This window comes from Lycium ferocissimum, chromosome 4, assembly GCF_029784015.1.
Source record: "Lycium ferocissimum isolate CSIRO_LF1 chromosome 4, AGI_CSIRO_Lferr_CH_V1, whole genome shotgun sequence".
Lineage (NCBI taxonomy): Eukaryota > Viridiplantae > Streptophyta > Magnoliopsida > Solanales > Solanaceae > Lycium > Lycium ferocissimum.
Genome location: NC_081345.1, coordinates 60,659,225 through 60,675,158, shown reverse-complemented (window position 1 = coordinate 60,675,158; position 15,934 = coordinate 60,659,225). Strand labels below are relative to the sequence as shown.

The 15,934-nt window shown below is 34.9% G+C and overlaps 1 protein-coding gene across 2 annotated transcripts; it reads right to left on the bottom strand.

The window, feature by feature from the left end:
• Positions 1-716: 716 nt before the first annotated feature.
• On the bottom strand, positions 717-14,073 carry LOC132053584 (vesicle-associated protein 1-2-like). Of its 2 annotated transcripts, XR_009414156.1 has the most exons (9): positions 13,899-14,073; positions 12,874-12,944; positions 12,422-12,503; positions 12,108-12,223; positions 11,850-12,011; positions 11,717-11,758; positions 3,062-3,139; positions 2,404-2,979; positions 717-1,120 (listed from the first exon to the last, which is right to left on the bottom strand). XR_009414156.1 is itself a non-coding variant. In XM_059445668.1 (8 exons), exons 1-8 carry the CDS (start codon positions 13,951-13,953, stop codon positions 1,010-1,012), a joined length of 717 nt encoding a protein of 238 aa, XP_059301651.1. In that variant the 5' UTR covers positions 13,954-14,073; the 3' UTR covers positions 717-1,009. The 2 variants fall into 2 exon arrangements, 1 of the variants encoding a protein (XP_059301651.1); XM_059445668.1 differs by lacking the exon at positions 2,404-2,979.
• Between the last annotated feature and the right edge of the window lie 1,861 nt (positions 14,074-15,934).

The following is a 15,934-nucleotide window of genomic DNA, read 5'->3' as shown; positions in this document are numbered from 1 at the left end:
GGTTTGCATTCATGCAATTTTTATTTATTTTTTACTTAATTGGAATTTTATAAACCTCTGCCTTAAGGAAGTTAATCCTATTCAGGCTGGCAAACTTCTGCCTGAATAGGCCTAACTTTGCTCGAGTAGGCCTAACTTTGTTACAAACTTCTGTCTTGCGAATTTTTTTTTAATATTTGACTGAGCAGAAATTCGAACCCAAAACTCATGGGTTAAAGTCAAACTTCTGCCTAAATGGACCTAACTTCGCCTGAATAGGCCTAACTTTGTTACAAACTTCTGTCTTGCGAATTTTTTTTAATATTTGACTGAGCGAGAGTTCGAACCCAAAACCCATGGATTAAAGTCGAAGGGCAAAAATTAAAGATTTCAAATTTGAGGGACAAAAATTAAAAACCAATGCCTTTTGAAGGACATGCCGCACAAAAATAAATATTCTAATCAGCAATCCTAAAGGTGGGCTACGTTGCATCACTTTCACGAGTTTCCCGAGCCAGAGCCCCAAAATATACTAATATGGGCTTCCGGATTTTTCACTTAAGAAAAGGGCTGATCGGTGAACAAATAGGTCCAAATCTTTCACTTAAAGGTGGGGAAAAAACGCTTTAGCAATACAAACTTAATACTGAGATTATTTCCATATGGACAGAGATAGACGAGATGAAATCACTAAAAATAAAAAATGAAATGTTGTGAAAGTTAACCAAGCAAAATAATTAAAGTCAATCCAAGTAACTCTTCCTTGCCAATAAGATCACTCAGCTACACTATCACTATTTTCCAACACTTGGTTGCATTCATAAGTTAGGAAATACACTTGATCAATAAACGAATGGTCTTTTCGAGTTGCAAAAAGGCGGATGTCAAATCAGCGGGTCATATGATGATCGCTCTCCAAGCTTAAGGCTGACTTGTACACGTTTAAGTCAACCAGACAACTAATCGACTTAAGGTTCTGAATTTTTTCAAACAGCTCTAGCATTGAGAATTTAGCAAGAATGTCTAAAGACTATGTCTTTTTGAGAAGATAGCCCACAAGGATTCCCAGCATTGCAATGATGAGAACATACATAGTTGGGATACCGCCACGACTTCTGCTACGTTCCCGTCTCAAGAGCTCCTGCATAGGGCAAAGCTCATGAAGTGCAAAGATAAAATTCAGAAGGCAATATTTTAGCTTCTTGCAGAGCCAGAGTAGGCAAATTAAACGCCACTCTTTTATGTTCCATTCATTTCAATGCAAATCAAGAAACTTCAAAACACAACCCAGTCTGACCCTTCTTTGTTTGACACATGGGAAAGATCTTGGGTATATAAGATATAAGCCTTGGACCCTGGCGACGTGTTTTAAGGTCGTGGTTTATAGGCCTAAAGTAGACAATATAACTAGTAGGACGAGATGTTACACTGATAGCACTGTAAAAAAAGAAAAATTGACACTGATAGCACTGTAAAAAAGATTTTATTAGAAAAATTGAATATTCTTAATTTGTCATTGTCATGATTTTAATTTCTGAATGTATACAATAAGTACTAATTAGATATCAAAAACTATGACTTGCCAGATAGCTTGCATTGACGTAACTTTTTATCACTTGAGAAATGAAGATAACCAGTTGCTCAATGGACAATCACCAAAAAGTATGCAAGTGCTGATACCTGATAAATCATTAGAAAACTAAAACAGGTTCATCAAAAGCCTAACTCTGAATATGCGAATGTGCTGAGTTCATTTTACCTATGCAAACAGCAATGCACTGCATTTCTAATTGTCTCCTTTTCTCTAACCAAAAGCATATCAGGCTAATCATGGCCCTTTGTTCCTATCCTTGTTCCAGGTGAAGATAGAAGGTTGGGTCTCATAGTTACCAACACTAGGGGTGTTAAATATAGCCCAAAAGATGATGGCCCGCCCAAAATTTTATGGGTTGGGCTCAAGATAATTTCGCATTGGGCTAACTTTAGCCCAACCCAACATAACCCATTTCAAAGTGATTTCCAACTTAGCCCAATACCAGCCCAATTCTAGCCCATTATTAAGATTTACATAAATTGGGTTTATTGCTTGAGATTTAATTTATTTTTTTCTATGTATTCACTTTTCTTGTATCATGTATCTTATAATTTGTGGTGTGTTTGATAGGAAGGAAATATTTTCCACGAAAAATCCGCGAAAATATTTTTCAGAAAAAATATTTTTTGCGAAAAATGTATTTCTAGAAAAGAGACCCTTCAAAAAAACTGGGTCAAGTTGGGTGGGTTATGGCCTGGCCCATTTTTAGCCCATTTCAACCGCCCATTTTGATTGGGCCAATTTCAGCCCAACCAACCCATTTGACACCCCTACCAACAACATACCCAGTGAAATCCCACAAGTGGGGTCTAGACGTGTCTCATACTTACCGTAAGAAAAAGTTAAGTTTGTGCTTTCATCTAGCAAGCATCACTTTCTACCGCATCAATCAATGAAATCACATATGGAGTTGACAGCCATTCTTGAAGAAATGGTTATCACCACAGAACAACTCATTTGAATTCAAAAAGGAAAAGTCAATTAAGAGATGGGAGGCTAGTCAAGAAAAATGACATCAATGTAAAGCAGATAGCAGAAGTGTTTAACTGACAACACATGGTTTCTATGCACTCGCCTGACCTTTGGAATTACTTAGGTACTTACAGTACTCTGACAACATTAACAGAAAGAGGCATATTCCAGAGAACAAGCCTCCCTCATTGCCCTAATGAACAAATACAACTGAATTATCCCCAATATTGAGAGCTAATCTCACAACCTCTCCTTCCCAACCAACCAGTAAATGCAGCTTGTGTCCTCCTTTTCTTTTTGCCTTATATTTCTTTTCTGATCAGTTCTGTATTTTAAATTTCTTATCATTATGGTTTGAGTTCAGCAAATTTCTCCAGTATCCAAGTCTTTAACTTTGGAAAGAAACGAATGATCAAGTAAATTGTCAATGTTCCCTGTAAGTAGTGGGGAGAAGTACATACTTTTCTGAGAAGGGAGAAAGCAATTGTAGAATATTTTATATATTAGAGCCCTTACCAATTCTTGCTGAAGCTTGTTATTTTGCTGCATAACAGAATTTTTCTCCTCTGTCAACTTCGAAATTAGGGCCTTGGTCTGCAAACAAGACAAAGACCCCTCAGCCTTCATTTGTAATAAGTAAACCAATATAAATGGAAGAATGGAGAACTACACCTATCCAAGGTTTGGTCAAATTGGCAAACCTTAAATATTGGGACCACCTTTATAATGAAAGTACGAAACAAGTACTCAAATACTCAAAAAGATAAGCCACACGAAAATAGATGTAGGAAATACTGGAAGTACATCCTGAAGGGACAATAGACCACAAGTTGATGAAGAAAAGAAACTATAGGTATAACATCAAAAATTCATTGAAGTCAACCAAAAAATGTTTGGAACAGAGCAATCCAAACTACACTTGTAAAGCCTAAACAATAACTACCCTTAGAAAAGAAAAAACTATACAAAAAGTTACAAGCAAGTAAAAGTTTACTATATAATTGCAGTACAGGACCAAATGATTCCACTCAAGAACTTCTAAGAGCACTCAAAGATTGATAGCTTTTCTCCAAGTAAAAACTCATTCTCGTAGCATCTAAACTCATTAATTGTGGTCTAGGTTAAATCTCAGACCAGATAGGATATACTAGCACTAGACTTGTATCCCCAATGATTTTTTACCAGAAGTCCTAGCATATTGTTAAAGATGATTTGTGGAGGACTGCGGAATTGTTCTATAGAGAAGGCAGTTTCTCTAAGAGATTTAACTCCACTTTTAATGCTTTAATTCCAAAGGAGAAAGGTGTTGTGAATGTGAAAGACGTAAGACCCAGTTAGTATGCATTCATAAAGGGTAGGCAAATAGTGGCTGCTCCATTAGTGGTCACGGGGGCGAGTGTAGTATCTCGTAGAGATGATAAAAACCTTAGTAGAGATCAATTTATAAAAATTAAAAAAATTAAAAACTTAGTAGAGATTGAATTACTCGCGCAAAAGTCTTCCTACAAGGAGGGCGCTAGTAGCTCACTAAAATTTCCAATGCTTTGTCTATTAGCTAAATAAGTGTCCTACATTGTAAGACTTTTATGTTTGTTGTACTTGTTTGTGTTTTCACTTGTACTATGTAATTAAATAAGAGTAGTAGTTAGAACACATCTTGTTTCCAATCTAGCTCTCACTCTTGTAAAATACTCATGTAATAAAAACGTCTTCTTCTAGCTAAGTCTTCTTTAGTTTCTTCCATCAAAATATGGGGAGATGAATTTTTGGTACTAGATGGATCCAATGAATATACACTTGTCTGTCGACAGTGGGTTTACCAGTGTTAATTAATGGAGATCTTATTGGTTTCTTTAAGTCTCAAAGAGGATTGGGACAAGGTTACCCTCTTTCTCTTTACCTATTTGTTTTGGTGATGGAAGTGCTAAGTTTGATGCTCAAGAAAGCTGAAGACCTGGGCTGGATTAAAGGCTTTAAAACTGAAGGAGTATGAATGACACTTTATTGTTGTATAAAGCTAGCAAAGAACAGGTTTTACATCTCAGAGTAATCCTGTGACCTCACTGTTTCTGGCCTAAGAATAGTATGTCTGGTAAAAGATATGACTCAGTATCTCAGTTGTATGGATTCTGTGTAACTGTGACAGATATGTTTCTTTTGTAGGTGGTATCTTTGTACTTTTCGGAGTACATCCTTGGTACTCAATTATTGAATCTTACCTTATCTTAGCAAAGAAGAAGAAGAAGAAGAAGAAGCCATGTCTCAAATTGTATTGACCATGAGAGCTGAGAGTAAATGGCTAAAAATGGAAAGGTTACCCTCAAGTAAAAGGTACTCCCTCTGTTTTAACTTGTTTTTCTTACTTTCCTTTTTAGTCCGTTTCAAAATTAATGTCTTTTTCCTTTTTTGGCAACTCTTTATTTCCAACTTTCCACATGGCGTGTTTAAGACCACAAGATTAAAGGGTGTTTTGGTACATTCTACATATCTTTAGTTTAAGACCACAAGATTAAATGGCTTCTTTACTTTATTAAACTTTGTGCCAAATCAAAATCAGACAAACAAATTGAAACAGAGGGAGTAATAGATAGTCGAAACACATTTGAAGGAATCATAAAATCATCCCAACTTGGTGCAAAAATGACATAGGTTATTCCCAGCAGAAACACACTTGCAAGATTTTTGTACAAAAAACAATGAAACACATGGTGGCAATATGCTGTGTTGATTTGAACCAAGTTCGTGACAGAAGCACATAAACAATGCACTATCAATATACTACTCTTAAGTACAAGAATTGATCAATGCAACATGAATGAGAATATCATGTCCTAATTCTTCTGGGAAGAAAAGATTCCATGGGGATTTTTCTAATAAGAATGAATAAAAAGGATTGGCTTAATGCATATGCGGCCCCCTAAACTTGTCCCTTTTTTCTATTTTGGCGCCTCAACAAATTGTTGTTCCTATTGAATCCCTAAACTTGGCCTCAAGTGTCTCTATCAAACACAGTCCCACTTACATAGCATATATGGTGAGTTTCACTTTTTTTAGCCTTGCGCGTGAATGTCAATCGCATCCTACGTGGGATGTATTTAATGTAAAATCTAATGTAATACAATCTGAGCTTGCTCGTTGCCTTCAGCTTCCAGGTTGTCCCATTCCAGCCTATCAACAGAGTAAAATTTAATGTAAATGTGTACCAAAATATTCTACTGCGCATTATAGAATTGACACTCAGATTTGCTAACACTCGGAATGTATTTACATTAAAGTTTACATTAAATACATTCCACGTAGGATGCAATTCATATTCACGCGCAAAAAAAAAAAAAAAAAAAAAATCACTATGTAAGTTGGATTGTGTTTGATAGACACACTTGAGGCCAAGTTCAGGGGTTCAATAGGAACAACACTTAGTTGAGGTGCCAAAATGGAAAAAAGGGACAAGTTTATGGGTCCGCATATGCATTAAGCCAAAAGGATTTGCAGTACCAACTAGTGCATAAACATCATACAAAAATTTGATCTTCAAGGGCTTCATAAAACTATCAACATGAAAGGCTCCATTTCAAAACTCTTGCATGTCCCTTTGATATGCAAGATTTTAAGTAACCATATAATTATAACTGAACAAGATTTTAAGTACATATCACTTTGATATTCCAGATTTGGAATGACCATTTTATACATATTCAAATGGGATACAAAAGCTAAAATTTCGGAGGTAAACACTGTTTAATTGTCTGATAACAATGTTTCAGTATTTTTGGAAATTACGTCCTGCAGAGTGTATTTACAGGAACTGTGGTCAAATGAAGACTAATATTGAAGTCATAATCTTCCACGAAATGCAACGGGCACAGCATATATTTAGTCAGATGGATTTCCAATTAGCATTCTGACTAAACAATCAGGAAAACTGGTCAGGCCAATAAAACCTTGAAAAAGAAGATGAAAAAAATAGCCTCAACTATAAAACCAAATATATTCCTAGATAAGGGAAACTAGTGGTGCTCATGATTCAATTGGAGCCTTTACTTTTTAAAAAAAAAAAAAAAAAAAAAAAAAAAAAAGCAGACCGAATATATTGGTCTGAACGACAAATTCAATCCATTCAATCTATCAGAGTTACAGATAAAATTTCCCATAAGTTAATATATCTTTAGCACGAAATGAACAAATGGAAGAACAATAATCTAATGAAACATCCTTAATCTGAGAAACTTTTTCTGCAATATGTGAAAATTGTTACCAGTTCATTAATCTAACAACAACGTTACACACATATATGAAGATATGCTTACCAAAATTTAATAATTAAAAGAACATATAAGGACTACTAAAACCTCAACATAGAATACATATTAATATGAAACTTAAACAATGATTTGCTTCGTTTAACAAAAAAATTGTCGATAAAGCACCATCTTAAATCAGAAAAGACGTGAATTAAATAAATCTTGGTTTGGTTTGTGAACATAAAAGAAAGGGAAATTCAAGAATTTTGACATCCGATAAAAAGTGACCATACACATCAGGATCAAGCATTTGAACAGGACAAAAAAAGATCCTCTATACTACTAATATTAACACTACATTCAAAGCAAAAAATCATGAGTGTGCCCTAGAAAAAAATACTATGTTGCTCGGATACGGGTGTGGCACCCCACACAGGTGCGGATCTAGAAGTCGGATTCATCATCACCTACATCTTAGGATCAGGGATACGGATAGGAATATGGGTACGGGTTTTAAGAACAAACAATGAAGGTATATTAGAATATTTATAAGTATATATCTTGACAATTAATTGAAGCTAGTATAATTAGATTTCTTTATAAGCACTTAACGTTCTATTTGTCAGTTATCTTGTATAAAAGTAAAGTATTCTAGTACTTTAATTAAATGTATATATGACATAAACCCACAAACAAACCAAATAACCAATCAACCTATACTTCTTGGTAATAGGCATAGTCAAAGCACCCAAGTTAGGTTGACCATATCCAGTGCAAATGCCACACCACCCAAATACTGTCGGATCAGCATGGGTGCAACAAGAATTTTGAAGGATTTGGGCGTGGCAAAAATATACAAATGTTTTAATATATATATATATACACACATGTTGGTTTGGTCCTTCTTCCACCAAACCAAACACACGTCAGATATTTAAGTCTATTTGATTCAATTTTGATTTTTCCGTTAGTTTAGATACCGGGAAATACAAAGCAATGGGTGCTAATTACTCTCAAAAGCATGAATACTGGAATCATGAAGATCCCCTATTCATCAAACTCATTATGCTATTTTGACCCTCAATTCCACAATTGCATATGCAAAATGGACAACCACCTGACCAGGGTTCATTGAAGCCCTCAATAAAAACAGTGTAGAGTAGATCAAATATTAGCAATATGCATATTTTTCTCTATTTGCTATTCCTTTAACTCATAAAGTAACTCGTTTCTCTAGTTGCCAAGTCATATTAGTGTTAGGACTCCCTGCATTCTTCTTAATTTCATGAAAGCAGCATATTCATGCTATCCATCTTAGCAACTCGAATAATCAGACTTGTTTTGTTGCTCATTGGAAGGAGATCAATAAAATAGGAAAAGCTTTTCTCACCCTCTTTTACTAACTTCTTTAGCCATTAGTCTTAGGCATACTTGCCTGAGAAGCCCTTTTACTAGTCCCGGATGACAATCCAGGCCCCCCTGCACTCCCTAGTTTGCCAACTAAACACTTAAACTTGTTAGAACTTAAACTCCCTAGTTCCACACTATCATCCTATGTGGCATTTGGTCAAAGTGCGTGTAATACAGCCCTTTAAGGGGCGTGAGGCCTTCTAAAAAGGCAATAACGGTCACTTTTTGGCCTATTTAAAAGTCATCTTCTTCCTCATTATTCATTCACCATTGTTGATCAAAATTGGAATTTTTCTTCTCTTTCGATTTTTCCTGTCCAATATGCTTCCCCATTTTTTTTGTTGCTGCCTTTCTTCTTCTTCAAAGGGCGTTTTACTCTGAGATAGTTCAATGTTTTTTGTGAATTACGTTTGGCTATTGTTCATGTTAGTGGTTCACTAAGGTATATCAGAATATTATAGGGGTGTTATGGAAGATAGAGGAATCTTGGAAGCTTTTTCACTTAAAAAATTAGGGCTTTTTGTTGTATTGTTTACGGATTTGTGTAAAGCTATAGTATTTGCCATTCATTGATATCAAAGTCTTTTTTGTCACTTTGCAGGCATGACAAGAAAATGGCTTCTAAATAGTCACACTTCACATGCACTACAGTGGTTGTTTTTTATCTGACCCCGAGCTTAGGTATGCTAATGGAATATTTATCCTGAACTACTGAAAATTGATGTAGATGAGCTTCAAACTATGTTGTTTCACAAGTTAGCTAGTGAATTGGGAGTTGATAAAGTTGAAACTTTTGGGTGTAAAGTTAACAAAAGGGGTGGCTATTACATGTTAAATGCTGATGCTTATGTGTCAAGATTTCTTAATAACTTGAGGGATTGGGACTTTGTTGATGTTTATGTGGTTCATTTCATTAGTACACCTCTGGTTGTTGAGGATGTAAATGAAGTGCACCAAGCCCAACTTTTAACCCCAAAAGCCCTTTGAAGAAGAAGAAGAAAGGCAGCAAGCCAGTAACGGAAAAAAAAAAAATTAATGACGAAGAAATTTGGACAGAAAGTAAGCTAGGCTCTGAATTTTCTCATGGAATACACTTCAAACCCGGGGCTGGTGAGTATATCAAGTTTTGGAAGGATAGATGGCTCAACAATTCTACTCTCATGGTGGATTATCCCAATATCTTTAACATAGCTATGGATGAGGACTCCACAATTGCTCAACTATGGATAAGGACTCCACAATTGCTCAAAACAGGACTAACAACCACTGGGATGTGCATTTCAGAAGGTTTGTGCAAGACTGGGAACTTGGGAGTTTGATGGAAATGTTGGCAAAGGTGGAAGCTCACAATATTGATGAAAGTGAAGCAGACAGGCTCGGGTGGGGAAGCAAAGGCATTTTCACAGTGAAAGAATGCTATAGACAACTCTGCTCACAAAGTCAAGTACCTGATAGATGGCCATGGAAGCTAGTATGGAAGACCAATCTGCCTATGAGGATCAAATGCTTCAGTTGGATTACACTAAACAATGCTTGTCTTACTTTAGACAATCTAAATAGGAGAGGATTAGAGTTGGACAACACCAGATGCTTTTTTTGCAACACAACTCCAGAGACAGTCAACCACCTTTTTCTTCAATGCCCAGTAGCATATGACCTCTGGAACATGTTCTTGTGTTTTTTCAGTTTAAGTTGGGTGATGCCGCAAAGATTAAGGGAAGCTCAAATTTCTTGGAGTCTTCAGTTAGTTGATAAGACCATCAGAAAGATCTGGAATATGATTCCTGCTGTAATTTTTTGGTGTATTTGGATCGAGAGGAATAGAAGATGTTGTGATGGTTCCTCAACTACCACTCCCATTCATGCACTTAAAGCTAAATGTCTAGTAAACCTTTATTGCTGGACAATGTTGTCCCCAGTGACTAGTACAGATCAGTTTTTGGATTTTATTAGCACCCTAGTTTTAGAGGGAGCCAATGTATAGGGGCTTATAATTCTCTTTTGCTTTTGTCTATTTGTAATTAGCCCCTGTAATTATGCATCTGCTTGATGCCTTTTCTCAATGAAACAACTTACTTCATCAAAAAAAAAAAAAAAAAAAATTGGACAGAAAGAATTGAATAGAGAGAAGAAAAGTTCCGATCTTGATCAACAATGGTGAATGAATAATGAGGAAGAATATGGTTGTTAAATAAATAGACCAAAAAATGGTTGTTATTGCCTTTTCAGAAGGCCTTACACCCCTTAAAGGGGTATATTACACGCGCTTTGGCCAAATATGCCACAAAGGATGACCGGGTGAAAAGAGGAGTTAAAATGCTGAGTTCTAACAAATTTAAGTGTTCAGTTGGAAAAGTAGGTTCTCCTTACTTTTCTCCCTATTCCCTATTGGTGCTGCATCATTAGGTAATTCATGTAACTAAAGTGGTGTGTGTTTATCTGCATAGTGGTGTACCTTGTCAATGGGTTAGATTTCTGTTCAACTTTTTATCTAATACCAAAGCAAACCAAATATTGTCGGTCTTTCTAAATTTGACACGAAGCAGTACCAAACAAGTAACATATTAATTTATTAAGATGATTTCCGTTGGTGTTTTGGTTTTCCTTGAAGACCCTTAATTTCTACTATGCTAAAATGGAGGATTACAGGAATGTAGTCAGACCTCGAATCAACTTGTTAGATATATTTCACTAAAAGAATCTAAGAGTAATACTTGGGGATATGCTTCATCCTTTTCATATGTCGATTTATATTCTGTCAAAAGGTATTCTCCTTGCTCCCTTCTCTAGAAACAGCCTAAACTGTAAAGCTGTAAAACATAAAATCTTAAGTGTAATCTCCTCCAGGAATCAGTTTCTTATATTTCTACAGATAGGTTCCTCTTATTCCAAACTATTAAGAGTGGGATATTTCTGGGGGAAGCCAGGGAGCAGGAAGAGGGGGGTGGAGGGGAGGGCGGGAAGAGTAGGATGGCCCTCTAAACATATCACGATTTAGCATAATGCTTAGAGAGTTGACAACAATGAAGAACTAAGCCAAACAAAACACAATCAACAGAGGCTACCCTACTAATCAAGGATTGCAAGAAGGAGCTACTGGCTAGAATGTAGATCAGTGACAGATTTGGACCATCCTTTTGGATAAACAACGCCATCCAAAGGCCAAAGAAAACATATGAACAAAATGCATTTGTCATGATCAAATATTGGCATCAACAGAATAACTAAGTTCAATAATAGATCAACATGAACAGGAATTTCCAATGACAAAGTGAAATAGAAAGAGTAATGCCTCACTTAATTAAACCAACAGACCTATTTAGGAATGCAGGAGCAATAAATAAGAAGGAAATGGGTTCAACTTTCTTGATTAAAAAAAAGTAAGAAGGAAACATAGAAAGACAAATACAGGGAATCCTATGGTTCCTGATACCAGAACTTTTCATTCAGGCTGAAGTCTATATATGGTAATAATATTGATACTAACACTAGCAAACGAGTACTTAAACATGAAGATTACCTCCGACGAGCTGTCTTGCTGCTCATTATATACCCTTGGAATCTGTAGCCAAAATATCCAAAAAATTTACATTCACTTCAGTTCTGCTTTAATTTATAATCATAACATTAAGACAAGGCATCTAAAAACTCACTTTATTAAACTCGGATGTATTTATCGCTCCATTTTCGGATTCTGAAGCCCTTGGAGAGGAACCTTCCTCAGACCCCTCCATCACAGGTGATGGCACTTGAGGTGGAACATAAACCACTTTCAACTTGCAGTCCTCCACATAATGTCCTGACTCCTTATTGAACTAAAATCAAAAAGTGCATATAAACCACGCTAGGTTTCATGAATATGGAAAAAAAAAAAAACGCTAATTATTCTTACAACAACTTAAAGATTTTACCATCTCGGGAGTAATGTCCTTTGCAGTAGCTCCAGGCCTTGCAACAACACTTTGAAGCAGGAATTTATCCTTGCATTGCATGTCTAGTGGTGCCTCTTTCTGCGCTTGCATTGTAACTGAACCATAAATGGTAAAAGAAATTACTCTTTCCATTAAATGACAAGAAGTTTTATAAAATTCACTTGCATGTTATATTAGTAATAGTAGAAGATTTAAAAGTTTGAACAGTTTAATGAACTGAATTCGAGAAATTGTATATAAGTGAAATAGTGTCAATCATTTCGAAACATCCCAAAATAAGCACGGTGAGACACCTATAACTTCGCTAGCAGAGTGAGGCATGACAATTCCAGTGTTGGGCCTTACACAATACTTCTTTGGATTCGTCGTCTTCACCTAAAAAAAGGAAATTCCAAGCCTTCACAATTTCGAAAAAAAAAAATAAATAAGGCAGAATACATAGATAAACACTTAAACTTGGCCTCTACTGTCGGTTGAACACGCAAACTTACAAAATGTCATCAAGACACCTCAACTCGTCTCCATTGTGTGCAGTTGAACACTCTAACTTACAATATGATTATCTAGAAACCTCCAAAATTTATGTGTCATGTCAGCATCGGGTGTCCACAAGACACAATAGGGACGATTTGAAGTGTCTAAATGTGCATTATCAAAGTTGGAGTGTTTAGTTGTCAGGTGAGGCCAAGTTAAGTGTCTATCTATGTATTAATTGCTAAATACAACTTCAAAATCAGTAAATTACCTTGAAAGCAACATAATTATCGGACTTGTTCATTAACTGCATTAAGCATGAGATCTGCTTCTTCAGTTCAACTATCCAACAGCACAAAACATGACAAAACAAATTAAAAACATAGAAATTGCAACACAGATTTGAGAAGTGAAAAAAAAAAAATGGAAATGCTTCTATGCTCCCGTTTGGACATAGATTTTTACTTTTCATTCAAAAAAAAAAAGTACAAAACATTGTTTGTTCATGAAATTTGATCCTTTAAAAAAAAGAAAAAAAATATATATATATATATTGAAAGAAAAAAAAAACTTAAACATTTTTTTCAAGTAAATGCATGTCGAAACACAACTTCAAAAACCTTTTCTTTTTTTTTCTTTTGTTTTCAAATTGCAACCAAATCTACATGCAAACGTGCTATACATAAAAGAATGAAGGTTCCAGAAGTTTCTAATTTGAAGATCTGAGAAGTAAAAAATGGAAATGTTTATATGCTCCCGTTTAGACATACGATTTGTTTACTTTTTTTCAAAAAAAAAGTTGGAAACATTGTTTGTTCATGGAATTCGATCAGTTTTCAGAAAGAAAAAAAAAGTCAAACTCTGAAAATTCTTTTCCACTCACAAAAATTCAACTTTTTTTTTTTCAAGTAAAATGCATGTCCACACACAACTTTTAATTTCCTAAGACTATTTTTCAACACAACTTAAAAAAATAAAAATAAAAATAAAAATAAAAAAAATTAACCAAATCATGTAGATTTTTTTAACTTTTCTTCAAACAAAAAGTAAAAAACATTGTTTGTTCATGTAATTTGATCAGTTTCTTTACAAAAATTGAAGAAAAAAGTTCAAGTTCTGAAAATTTGTCTTCAACTCACAAAACTTCAACTTTTTTTCCAACTAAAATGTATGTACAAACGCAACTTCAACTTCAAAAACTTTTTTCTTATTTCAAATTTCAACGAAATCTATGACCAAAGTCTAGCTATATATACACAAGAGAAGAAAGATTGTAGAAGTTAGAGAGGTAGTTACAGGGAAATTGAAGTTCAACAGGCTCGATTTGAAGCAATTCTCCTTCGTTACTCATTTTCCGACGCGATCTTCTAATCCGCCGCCGGAGAGAGAGAATTGGGGTGTTTTCGTAATTTTTGGGAAATTCAAGTTGGATAGAAAGAGAGAGAGCGTGGGTGAGTGACTGATGGGTTCCGGTGTAGGGTGTTCAAATGAGATCGAAAAATGATCCGAACCGGTAAATTGAGTCAAACTGACTTCATAAACCGAAAATCGGCTTGATTTGAATTGATTTGGTTTTGCATTTTAAAAAATTGATAACATTTGATTTGGTTTGGTGTTAAACCAAAAAATCCCGAACCAAAACCAAACTAAATCGATACATACATACATACATACATACATATATACACACATACACATACATACATACATACAAACACACACACACACATATGTATACACACATATTTTTCAAAATTTTGGCTCATTCCAAGTCCAATACAAATTCAAATAATTAGAAAAAAAAATATAGCCCATTTAAGTTTAAGGTAAAATAAAAAGAAATTTGCCAAAGGTAAAATAGAATTTCTCCCTTATTCAGTTTTACGGTTCCCTCATTTACATGACATCTGAATTACTACTAATAAGCTAGCATTTTATCAGTAACAAATTAAAGGGAAGAAAATAGCAATTGAAATTTAAAAAGATTTAATAGATGACTTTGTCTTTCTGTTTATTATTTTCCATTTTAACTTTTATGCTTTTTTGTCAATGCTTCATAAACACGATGAGTCTCAGATAACAAAAATTTCGGAGGGCCACGTAATATCAAAAGGCTATATGTAGGAGCAGTAACTACAATCATGAAAAATAGATGTTATGTTTCTGTAATTCCTATACCCATAGCCATAGGCCTATACATACATAAAGTTAATGAATTAATTAAGAAGATTCTTAGATTTGAATGGATCACGGTCAAAACCGTATTTAGTTATCATTTGATTCAAAGATTCTTTGTATTAGTACATTCTTAAAATCCGAAACAAACCGCAAATACCGAACCAAATCGATAAAACCGACAAAATCGAAACCGATAGAATTTATACTTTAATGGTTTGGTTTGGTTTGAATATTAGAAAAAACCGATTTAATTGATTTAATTTGATTTTAATCAAAAACTGAGTCAAACTGGACCATAAACGCCCCTAGGTATAAGGAAAAACGTGGTTTTACTGCGTTGTTTGTCGGGCTTTAATGCTAGCCTGCGTTTAAATGCGGCAAGTGTTTTCTTGTTTCCTCACGAACTGGTTGTTAAGTTTGCATAAATTGAGCTTGAAATTATTTTGACTTCTTATTTTAAGCCATTTAAAAAAGACTATAGTCTTAAAGAATTATATTGGTTCGATGTCTAATTGCCCGAGCATTAGAATGCACAAAAATGACTATTTATTTCAGAGAGATTTGAAGAAAATTTTGAAAAAACGTCAACGACTGCTAACTTATTTGGCAAAAAAAAAAAGAGTACATTATAAAGAATTAACTAATTACTTGCACATTCGAGAGATAAAAATTCTTTAATTTGATTAATTTAAAGAATCATTTCATTTTCACTTATATATGATAATGATAGTATCTTGTACCTGAACCGATGGCTCACTTTTTCTAAGTGAGGGGAAGACGAATGAAAGACTACTAAGACAAAAATGAGATGTCAAGAACATAGAGGAGGTAGGATGGACAGTTGGTCAAATCCACTATGTATCGGACATGGATGGTAGTTTGAAATTGGCGGCTTTCTCTCAAGGTTCTCTCATTTGAGGTATCTAGGGAAGAGGATCAAGTTGGTCCTTGCGAATAACACCCCTTGAGTGAAATGCGACAAGAGAAAAAGAAGGAAAATCCATGAATCGCCTCCGCCACCCAGTTTTTAATTTTTTTAAACATCTAACTGATTGACTCCTAAACATTTTTTTTTTTTAATCCACTTTATTCTGCTGATGACCTTGGCCCGAATTGAACTCCCAGCTAGTCAAATTTAGCTTGTTTAGGCTTAA

What these genes read in the sequence shown, in the direction of transcription:
- LOC132053584 (XM_059445668.1), bottom strand. Translation starts at nt 13,953, where the DNA reads ATGAGTAACGAAGGAGAATTGCTTCAAATCGAGCCTGTTGAACTTCAA. An exon ending in TGTTGAACTTCAATTTCCCT is followed by an intron (nt 12,945 to 13,898) that starts GTAACTACCTCT and finishes GCTGTTGGATAG; the next exon opens with TTGAACTGAAGAAGCAGATC. An exon ending in AGCAAGACAGCTCGTCGGAG is followed by an intron (nt 3,140 to 11,716) that starts GTAATCTTCATG and finishes TCTTGTTTGCAG; the next exon opens with ACCAAGGCCCTAATTTCGAA.